Source organism: Poromitra crassiceps (assembly GCF_964638095.1).
Source record: "Poromitra crassiceps genome assembly, chromosome: 21".
Taxonomy (NCBI): Eukaryota; Metazoa; Chordata; class Actinopteri; order Beryciformes; family Melamphaidae; genus Poromitra; species Poromitra crassiceps.
The window spans coordinates 26972409-26983937 of NC_139638.1; the positions used below are offsets into that span (position 1 = coordinate 26972409).

Here is an 11529-nt window from a genome sequence, read left to right on the forward strand (position 1 = left end):
TGGGGTTACCCAGGCTAGTAGTATTATTCATGAGATGCTCTTCCCTCTGGTTTTAGGAATAATCTCTCCATCCCCAATGCCCCGGGGCGGGGCAGAGAAAGGGACTCTGTGCTATGGAACCGCAGGGCTGTGTTTGGTGGCTCTACAAACTTTAATGGGGTTTCAACTGACATGAGGTAGGCTACTGTAAGTCGATAACATAAGGTTATGAATATAACCCCGGTTTCATGAATAATAAGAGTGAGGCAACTCACTATGGGACCACCACACTCAGTTGACCACCTTGTGTAATATATTGTATAGTCTACTCTGCAGAACACAGTGCATCTATCTATCATCATCCACCATTCTGGATTGCATGGATCATCGTCTCCACAAGAATTTGAACTCCTTCCTTCAGGCCGTAGGTTTAGGTAACCTTTGGCTAAGCCCCATAGACTCCAAAGCTCAGACTTAAGAGACTTGTATGCCAACAAATGATTTTGCTATCATGGTTTTTATTATTGTATTGCTGTGCTGCTCTAATGGTTGTGATGAACCTATCAAATTGAAATGTTCCAAAAGAGAAATATTCTCCCAACCGGAAGTGTGTTGCGTTCACTGTGCGCAGCTTGACACTGCTCTAAACTAACCAGAGACCGACTCGCGGACGGATCATTCCCAGCCAACCATAGCAGAGAGCAGTCAGCCCGTCGTGTCTCTACCCGAGGCCGGATGGTAAACTCCAACCTCCAGAGGATCCTAAACAGTCATTGCTTTGCTCGCGAAAAAGAAAAGCCCCAGTCTCTTACTACCACCATGGCGGACTTAAGTAGTAGTATCTGTGACATGATTGGCAAGTAAGTGAACAACGATGAAAAATATCTCCGCTAGCTAACGCGTCAATGCTAACTGTGCTTTGCTAACTGTGGTGTGGGGGATGGGGAGCTGGAGCTAAAGCTAGCGCAAGTTAGCTAGCTAGCAGCTACGGAAGAGCTGAAGCAGAAGAACGCATTTAACGTAAATGTTCTGTTGATGGTCGCTCATTTCTGTCGACTTATATCGCGTGACATTAACATCGAATATAATCGACAATTATGGACAACCGCATTAACTGCGTCAGCTAGCGACGCTTCAGTTCTAGCGTTAATCGTTTTCATGAGACACACGGCTGACACAAAGACATTGACAAATCAGACGGTTTATGTTGTGTCTCGGGTCTAATGTAACGTTGACTGGTTATTGCAAACTAAAAACACACATTATGATTAATCTTAAACCTCATTTTAGAAGGGTTTTCTCGGAGGTATTATCATCGCTAGGCTAGTCCATTTAAATACCCAGCTGACTTCCCTTCCTGACACAGCAAAAATGTCAACGCCAGCTAACGTCAGTGCTCTCTGGAACAAATAATCCACCTAGCTAACGTAACGCTAATGATAACAACTATACGGCTCAACGTATTTAGTGCCCCCGGGCCCAGGGCCCTGTTTATTTATACATGGTGGAAGCGGCTCACTATCTCGCAGGACAGGGAAAACCAGCCGGGCTTGAAGCTACTCGAGGACCTCGCTCGGGTTCAGGATCTTATCGCGTGCTTACGCAACTCGAGGTTTACCGTCACTCACGGGCCTGGTGACATCAGATGTCACCGCCAGGTAGTCCAGATGGCCGTGTTGTTGTCGCTGTACGGACTCATTGTGCTTGTGCACAGATGTGTCGAGGAAGATGGGTTGATAATCCTATGGCAGGGATGGGCACCCGTTGGTGACGGGAGGGCTGTGAATCTGCAGCTTTTCAGTCAAGCCAAACACTACACAGCAGCTGAGTTCACTGGTGGTGAGATTGTTAAGTGTTTGGATGGACTCTCTGCCCTCGATCACCCATGGGTGGCCATCTGATAACAACCACCAACCAATACAAACAATAATGAATTCGAATAGAATTTCCTCCACGCATCCCTGAGTGGAACAATAAAGTAAATATAATACACGATGTATTTGCTTTATTTTGCAAGCAGGTGTAGCCTAACAATTGTTTTGGTGATGTTAAGGCTCGCTTGACTGCACTACCATTAGATAAAGGTAAAATACATAAAATAAAATAAAAAAGTTCATTCTTTCTAGTAATGCCATGTTTATACTTTGAAAATTGAAAATAAACTTTGATTAAAAAAAACAAAAAACATTTCAACAAATGGGTTTTTAGCAGCACAGGTGAAAATAAATTGAATTCAGTGATCTGTTTGCACAGGTAAATTTGAGGCAAGGATTATGTAAATGTAGAATTGAAAAAGAGAAGTTATCTGTGGCTTTGGGCTTTTGGGAGTAAATATTTCTGGTTTGTTGCCAATAACTGAAGAATGGTCATTCAACATTTCTGGACAAATGAAGCCTGCCAAAAGGATACAAAATTAGCACAACCAATATTAAAAGCAGATTAAAAATGGTGTTGTTAAAAATACAAAGAACATAGTTTTTGTACCAAAACTAAAAAAAACACAATGAAGAAGCTTCATTGTTGAGCTATACAACTTCTGAACAAAATCAGCATGACTCATGATGAGCAACCTAGCGGCACCATTCTTCTACAGCAGCGGTTCCCAACCTTTACTGACTCATGAGTCACGACCCATTTGAAAATCTCCAAAATGTCCACGCTCCAGTGACATGATCTCACATCCCACTGGAAATGGAACGGAGGCCAAATAATGCGCTCTCAGAGAACTCTTTAGTTTAACGATAAAAGGAGCTGTCCATCATCACCACACAGAAATCAGAAACTAAAAGTGAGGGACTGATACCTGAATGGCCGTGCGCCCAGCGTTTTGCAAAGGAACTGTAATTAACTCGTTGTGCATTGTGTGATCGAGATGGGTGAGAAGATCATAGCTAGTTTCACTACCGCGTTCGCATCTTGTTTCGATGGCGCAAGGCAAGCACACTATGGACAGTGTACAAGCAGCAAACATAATCCCTAACGATTGAGCCGATGCAGCGCAGTATTTCACCGCATACCACACGCACAGAAAAAAAAAAAAATCTGTATTCCTTTAAAAACCACACAAATTCTGCTGAAAATTCTTTTTTGTACCATACGCGTCACGGTTGTGTTTTAATGTCTATCTCTCTCTCTCTCCCCCCTTCCCAGCCTGTCCCTGCACTGTAGTAGTACCCGCGGCCCGGGGCCTCTGTGGTGCTCCTGATGCCCCTCACCCACCACCCCTGAAGATCCCAGGTGGGCGAGGGAATGGTACACGGGATCACACCCCTTCAGCTCGGCCGCTTTACTCAGTGAGTCTATGCACACACGCACACACACACACACACACACACACACACACACACACACACACACACAGCCTTTTTGTTGTGATATATCCAGAAGAGCTGCTTCAGTACAGACACGGAAACAAGGGCAGGATGTCGTTTCAGGCAGTTTTAGTCAAAAGGAGGAAAGTTGTATCATCAACAGGCTTCAAAATGAGGAACGTCTCCTGCTTTGCTGTCACCACCACACTTCCTGTCATGTGACCCAGTGTTACAGCTATTTATTTACACTTCCTGTCATGTGACCCAGTGTTACAGCTATTTATTCACACAGCCGATGAAGTCACAGAAGAGCGGCGGTGTTGTTTGATTCATTCATCAGAGTTCAGCATTGGCTTTCTACTTTTGATGATTCTATAAAGTCAGGGCAGTATCATCAGACCCCCCAGGTTTCTTTCAAGTTCCAAAACGTCGAGTCTGTCATGTGACGTTTTTCACTGGCACTTTTGGCTGCGTCAAGCCATGCCGTGCCGATTTCGGTTTCCATTATTTTTTGTGTGCCGAGCTGCGCTCGAGATGGACTTTCTCCAGGGTAGGTCCAAAGTGCACCAGACCGCCTCCAAGCAAGCTGCCCAACTGCAGGCAACCCGTGACGACCCCCCTCCCACCCCCCCCCCCCCCCCCCCCCTCAGCAGAGCAACGCAAAACTCATGTCCCTGTTCTGGTCTGCTGGAGAGTAAAGAGAAAGATGTTTTAAAAGCCTCTCTGTGCTCTCAGTACTTTTGTAGATTCTAACTGAATCTCTGTGGTTTGCGGTTTAGTTTCTCTTCTGTGTTTCGCTTTGTAGGGAATATTTGTTTTATTTACGCTTCCTCATCGCTCGGACCCGCCGTGTCACGTGTAACTTACTGTCGAGCCGATGCATTTCCTGCATTTCCTCCTTCGTACTATAAAATCTAAATTTCCACTGACAAACTAATGGAAGACATTTATTTTTTTATTTTATTTTGAAGGACTTACAGGAGATGCAATGTTTATCCACCGTTTCAGCTGCGACTTTTGACACAGCGCTGCTTTGCGACTCAAGACCCATGCTCAAGACAAGACATTGAAGACACACCTTCAGCCCTGTTATAATAGAAACACAAATGGCAGTTGCACTGGGCGGTCGCACCGAGGCCATCTTTTTGTATGGAAAAAGGCCATAAGTTGTAATTTATTCATTTAGCCCTCCATCACAAGCATGTCTTCAAGGACTTCACAGAGAACCAGTCTACCTACATCTAAATAATCAACATTCATTTACAGAACAAAATGAATCTGTATTAATTTTGTCATTGTGTCTTTCCTGTCTCTGTCCACTTACCATTTTCAAAATGCGTCATTTTTCTGCTTTTCCAGGACAGGAAGTTGACCGTGACGGAGGAGCCAGCGGGGAACGGTCGCCCCGGGATACTCCACTTCCAAAGCCGTCCCACCGTTACCAAGGTGATCCAGTGGGACGCCGTGCTGAGCAGTAGCGCGCTCTATGTGGAGATACCGCGCGACCCGCTTCCCGAAGGCAGCAAGGAGAGGTGAGAGCCGCAGACCGGAGCCTCGTCAGGCCGTAGCTAGAAAAGGCAGTATCGTAACAATAAATATATGATGGTAAAGGCAGTATCATAACAATGAATATATGATGGTAAAGGCAGTATCATAACAATAAATATATGATGGTAAAGGCAGTATCATAACAATAAATATATGATGGTAAAGGCAGTATCATAACAATAAATATATGATGCAACGATCAAATTTTACTTGTATAGTAGTTTTTGCAAATAATGCCAAGAAAGAGGCACAGAAAAAATGCCACATGGCATGAATGGTGTTACAGAAAAATAAAGCAGGTATTATTACAACGAGAATAAAAACAAGTAAAAAGAGAATTATCTATGAATCCGTCTGGAAATCTGTTTTTAAAATCTCTAAGACAAAAACTACGAGCCAGACAAAAGTAGAGTCTTGGAAAATATTCAGTTGGGGTTTTATTCGCATGTAAATGTAGGCGCCTGAGATGCAGGAAATGTCCCGGTGTGTTTTGGTGTTGGATTTCCCTTTTTCAAAGCGAAGCCTCGTCTGCTCTCCTTCCCCCTGCAGCTTCGCCGCTCTCCTGGAGTACGCTGAGGAACATCTGAAAGTTGTTGGCGTGTTTGTCTGCTTTTACAAGAACAGAGATGATCGTGGTACGTACGTGCTAACAGCCCTGTTTCCCCCCCACATTCTTAACAGGCACACACACTTTTTTTCTCTCTCTCTCTCGCTCATTCCAAACACCCAGACAGCTTTGACAGATACAGGTGAAGGAAAATGTCATGTTGTGGGGCTGGTGTCTTGTGGCTCGTTCTGCTGCACCTAAACATCTCCTTTATGTCTCCTCCTCCCGCTTCACCTTCCAGCTAAACTGGTGCGTACCTTCAGTTTCCTGGGCTTTGAGATCGTGAAACCGGGCCATGCCCTCGTCCCGCCTCGACCCGACGTTTTCTTCATGGCCTACAACTTCGACAGGGACTCCTCGGACGAGGAGTAGCTCTCCGGACAACCCCCCCTCCACCCCTCCACTCCTCTTCTCCTCCCCTTTCCCTCCCTCATTCTATTCATCCATCCCTCCAGCCATCCTGTGACCCGTCCCAAGTCACCCTGACTCCACCTCCTCTGTTGAACCCTTGGTTGTTGTGACCCATCCACAACCCCCCCCCCCCATATGCTTTTTGTGTTCCAGGGAATAGTATAGGTAGATAGATGTGCATTTTCCTATTTCAACCGTCTATCTCTATGTATCTTTATTATACTGTTTTCATTTAAGATTAATTGTGTTTTTTTGTGTCACTTAGAAAGAGGGAACCTTTGTGTTTTTGGACATATTATGATCCTGAGCATATTGCAATGTTCATAGCTATCAATCAAGGTCTTGTGTTATTTTACATTCTTGACTTGTATTTTGTTGATATTTTTCTTTGAATGATCGACTTGAGGAGAAGGATTCTTCATTTCTCGAATGTACAACAAAAAAGGTCATCAGGTTTACGCTCTGGTACTCCAGCTTTCATTTGATTGGCTAAAGATTGACATCAGATTTGTCCCAGGCCCCCCCCCCCCCCCCCGTCCAATTTGAATTAGACGTGTTTCAATGGGACCAGTTTTATCCTATAGCACTAATGTCCTCTTAAAAGTATTACGATTTTGTGAAATGTGTTGCCTTTTAGCAACAACCCCGATTATTGGTACTTTAGCTGGATAGAAATCCCTTTAGACTTTAGCAACGTGAGGCGGAGTGCGAAGACGAAATGCTGTTGCATGTGACTTCAATTTCAAGCTATCGAGTGTGTTGGTACAAAGTGAACGGAAAGTGAATAATCCAAAGTGCTTTTGCTTCTTACTGTCATGTATACCTGACATTATTGTATTTTGTTTTGGACGATGAAAAAAAATGGCTGTGTTCTGATCTTCTTTTTTTTTACTAGCATAGCATTCCTTTTTAACTTTTTTTTTTCCATAATAGTAATGCGTTTGTCGTTCACCTGCATAGTGGTACCTGTTGTGCTTATGTGATAATAAAACAAAAAAAATCCTTTCTCTTTAATCAGTATTGATTTACACCCACTCATTTCAGAATACACCAATACATTCAGTGTCTTTAGATAGGAGCAATTTCTAGCATCAGGTCCTCGTATTTTACCTTTTATAATCAGGGAGCACAGAGATGTGGACCAAGGCAGCTCAGCAGGCAAAGTTACTTCAGGATTAAATACTATTCTTCAAAAATTCAAGGAGCTCCCTTCGTAATTTTGTTTACCTTTTATAATCAGAAATGAAAATATCAAATCTACTGGATTGATTCTGTTGCTGTTTAAAGCCTGGGTAGTCTATTTTAACCACCCATTCAGTATTCAACTGTCCATTAACTGGAGTTGCCGATTTAAAACAGGCATACTAAACGATAGACTAGCGTTTGTACACGTTATAAATTGAAGGTTTAATCACATGGGTTTTTATTCTCGGCCATTAAACTCCAGTGCGGTTGTAATCACTTGACCCTACATGATGCTTAGTTTGAGGTTTGAACAGTAATGAGACTGGTCCGTTACAAAAGAGCAGGTGGCATGGCTCCGCTCCACCAGGAGGCTCCAGAGCACCAGTAGGCTATTATTTGATAGACAAGCCTGCTGAACAAAGCATTCAGTTTGTTTTGACAAATGTCATTAAGGCTGACATTTTATTTATTTATTTGATATGAGGCTAGGTGGAATAATCTCAGGCCTCATATATTCTCACTGTATTCCCGAACCCGAGACCGGCCAGTCCTAGGGCCGGGGTAATATTTGATCTGATAATTAGAATGTTATAACATTGTAACCAGAAAACCGTATGTATTCATAAGACTGAACAGACAACAGATATCGTTTTGAGTTTGGATAAACAGCCAACTTATTAAGAACATTTCGGGTTCGGGCCCATAAATGCAGTCTGGGCCGGGCTCAGGTCGGGTTTGTTTTTTTGGGCCAGATAGCTCTAATTCCAATGTGCTATTGATGATATATACTATATCGTTAATAATATACTCACCATACACAAGTGGAAGCAATACATTAACTGTGTTGGAGGAAGAACAGCAAGGAAATATGTCAGCTGCCGTAACTCTGTTATTGAATTATTATCCTTGACATTTTGTTGACATGAGATGAATAGCCTATTGGTTGAACATAATCCTGAAATCTCAATTATGACACGAATATACTCATCAATTTACCATTATGCCTGTTTTTAAATGGCAGCATTGCAGTGGAAGTACTTTTCATATCAGTTACCACGATGAGAGTGAGACACTTCACCAGCTGCTTCAATGGCACTCAACTTTCTGTCTGAACTAATTGACTTGATGTGTGTGTGTGTAATGAATACAGTTCCGCCTCCTCTCTTACAGGCAGTGGAACATCCAGCTGCTACTCTGCACCGTGCGAAGCCTGCTGCAGTGGCGAAAAGCACCAAATACAAGTACAGATCCCAATGGTTCAGCTGGTTTGTTGGTACCATCAGGTTTTGATTGTGAGCTAACATCTGAAACCCAAGTTCTTCTGAACATTCGCTTAGTGCAGACCTAGGCTACCTCATTTGAAACCCCACCCCCCACGGGTTCTGCCACTAATAGCCAAGAATAACATTGTGGGACCATTTCATCTTTTTTTCATGTCAAAATGGTAAAATGTCAAGAGATTGAATAGTGCCAGAAAATATCAGCCGTCAGCAGCTTCAGTCTAAACTCCATTTGAGACTGAAAAATGTCCGCTATGTTAAAGGAACACTCCGCCCATTTTCAACCAGCTTTGTATCATTAGAACATCAGTAGTATATCAGAAAACTGTAAACGGTTTTGAAGTCTGTCATTTAATTTGACAGTTATTGAGTGTTAAAGTGTGGACCAGTGACATCACTGGTCCACACTAACTCAAATTAATAACTCATTAACTCAAATCAACTCCCAATAACTCTCAAACTATTCATCATTCATCTAGTTTGACAGTTATTGAGAGTTGATTTGAGTTAATGAGTTATTCATTTGAGTTAGTGTGGACCAGTGATGTCACTGGTCCACACTTTAACACTCAATAACTGTCAAATTAAATAACAGACTTCAAAACAGTTTACAGTTTTCTGATATACTACTGATGTTCTAATGATACAAAGCTGGTTGAAAATGGGCAGAGTGTTCCTTTAAGTCAGATGTAATTTAACCTAAGATCTCGTTAGCACGTTAAAACTCCTACAGCCTCGTGGCTAAGCCGTCGTGGTGTCAATGTCAAAGCTCCGATGTTTTTTATGTGAAGCAACGGTGTAGCTACTGTGCCCAAGACAAAGTTCCCCTCAGGGACAATACAGTTTCACCTGAACCTGAACATCATTCATTAGCATTGAAAAACGTGTTAAAAAAGAATGAAAGGAAGCACTGCTGTTTTCTGGAATCAAAATATTTAATAGGTACATATCAAGTATTATTATGACATGTATAAAATTTCAGATCACAATATGAAGCGATGAAACTCCTCCGGCTGGCGTACGCTGCAAAGGTTGGAGGGTCGCCACATAAAAATGTCTAATGATTGAAAAGGAAATAGAAGCAACTAAAATAATAGAAAAATGTCATACGTACATACATAATAGTAAGCATTATAGGAAAATTAAATGTGACTTGTCTTTTCAAACTTTTTTCTTCAAATAGAGTGCAATAAAAAAAGAAAACGTAGAACACAACACTGAAGCCAAGCGTCCACAAGACGTCTAAAAAATCGTTAGTACTGTAGGTCACAGAGGGCAAAGGTCAAGGAGAGGGAGGAGCTCAGGTCATAGCAGAGAAAGAAAGGGCTATTAGCTCGCCAAGTCAAATGCAGGAAGAAAATAATTTTATTTTTTTTAATAACAAGCTTGAGCGACAGTGGAAGTAATGCACATCACAGTTAGCTTTAGAGACCATAGTAGCATTTTGTACTTGCGTGTCGTTAAATAATGAAAAAGAAAAAAAGCTGAACAATCCTGAATTCTTGGAAAGAAACAAGGACGTAATCACCACAAACAAACAAACAAACAAACAGCCAACAAAAGGGAAGGAGGGGGGGGTAGGTCAACATCGGGTCAAACAGAAACCTTTCAAAGGAGAAGCCATCTTGGATCTGAATGTCAGTGGAGCGATGAGACGCCAACGATAAAACGATAAAGAACAAGAGCTGGATTTCCGCCCAAAACTAACTCACCGCTAGCTAGGCCTTTTTTTTTTCTTCTGTCAAAACTATATATAAACATTATTAATGATTTTTTTGGAAGTCGATCCAGACTGTTATGGTTGTGTCGAGTGTGCCCGGTGTCGCCTTTCCGACCGGACCGGTGACGTCACTCGTGTCACCGGGACCCGATCTGTGTAGGCTTCTGTTTTGGTCAGTATCAGACCTGCCAACCCTGGACATTTTTTAAAGTACCACATCGGCAGTGGAAAAGATGCCGATCCTTGTTAATCCATGCATTTTTTGTGTGTTGTTTGTCCGTTTTCTATTGTCCTGTTTGTGTGTGTGTGTGTTACCACAGAAACCTATGTACAGTTATGGCCTGGCACTGTTACAACCATACCAAAAATAATATTAGATCATCTGCAATGGAGGGAGTCGGTGTGTCAAGACGGCACAGATGAAGCCCGGGAAGACAACCCACGACCCGAAAAGAGATTGCTAACTCTTTTGCGAGGATGTAGCTATCGGCTGCTCAGAAACTCGCTGGAAGTCGCCAGATGAGACGTCGTACAACAAAACCGTATTAAAGACGCTCTGTATTTGAACACCTCGGAAGAAAGTCGTGAAAAGCAGAAAAGACCACCATGGCCTGACTTTCCACCAGACACCGAAGCCAATTGTGAACAGGAGGAACAGCTCAAATGCGCTGATCTCAATCTGCGTGACCATCTGGATGCATGCTTAACACTCAACGGGTATTGTTCAGAAGAGAGGAAAACCAATTCCTACTCCAACTAGAGAGCGAGCAGATTCACGGATTATTTCCTGAACGCTTTGCCTCATGGTCCATAAACCTCCCAGTTTCATACACTGACTGAGAGTTCCTCATAGATGTTTTGATACATTGATACTTTGTGATCTCAACGTAACCAAACAAACCTAATTATCCTCTCCAAAAAGGCGTTTATTTTATTTCTTTCCCCTCAACTGCACCGCATATTTCTTGCTTTCACCCACTGGCCATCTAACCCTGCGCTACCTCAGCAGTGATCCCAGGGTTAACAAAGTGTTTCACACTGGCCAGTTCCAAAGGGTGATGGTGACCCTGGTTTTAACCCCGCTCTGCAGCAGGGGGGAGCTGCAGGGCGAAAAGCTGTTCGGAGGCTTGTCCCGAATTGACACTAATTTTTTTTTTAAACTTTCTCAAAGTTCTGGATCTGGAATTTCTGTCATTAGACGATGATCGTTTTTTTTTTAGTCAGAACTATAATGTGTTCTGTGTTCATGTGCTGGTGGGGAAAAGTTTCAAGTGGGCCGTTAAACAGCGTTGCAATCAAGTGCTAGTTTGTTTCAATAAGTCAATTAGAGTTTCAATTTCAAATCAATCTCAGTGTGAGGTCACAAATGCAAGTATATTGTACAACACATGTACAAAATGCACAAGGATAGTTTAAATGCAGATTTTGACCCCCCCCCCCCTCCCCTCCCCTAAACTAACATTTCTAGTAAAGTGGTGGATTTTCAAC

At 42.6% G+C, this 11529-nt stretch overlaps 2 protein-coding genes across 2 annotated transcripts in view; one reads left to right on the forward strand and one right to left on the reverse strand.

Moving 5' to 3' along the window:
• Nucleotides 1-665: 665 nt before the first annotated feature.
• oaz1b (ornithine decarboxylase antizyme 1b) lies at nucleotides 666-6861 on the forward strand. Its single transcript, XM_083657947.1, is given in 6 exon segments — nucleotides 666-839; nucleotides 3130-3181; nucleotides 3183-3272; nucleotides 4650-4822; nucleotides 5388-5473; nucleotides 5687-6861. Coding segments are annotated over 6 exon segments (657 nt in total). The 5' UTR covers nucleotides 666-714; the 3' UTR covers nucleotides 5818-6861.
• Nucleotides 6862-11523: 4662 nt separating this feature from the next.
• Nucleotides 11524-11529, reverse strand: part of uhrf2 (ubiquitin like with PHD and ring finger domains 2) — a 48372-nt gene continuing 48366 nt past the window's right edge. Inside the window, exon 16 of the mRNA XM_083657631.1 lies at nucleotides 11524-11529. This exon is cut by the window's right edge and continues 1447 nt beyond it. The gene's annotated coding sequence lies outside the window, so the exon portion shown is untranslated.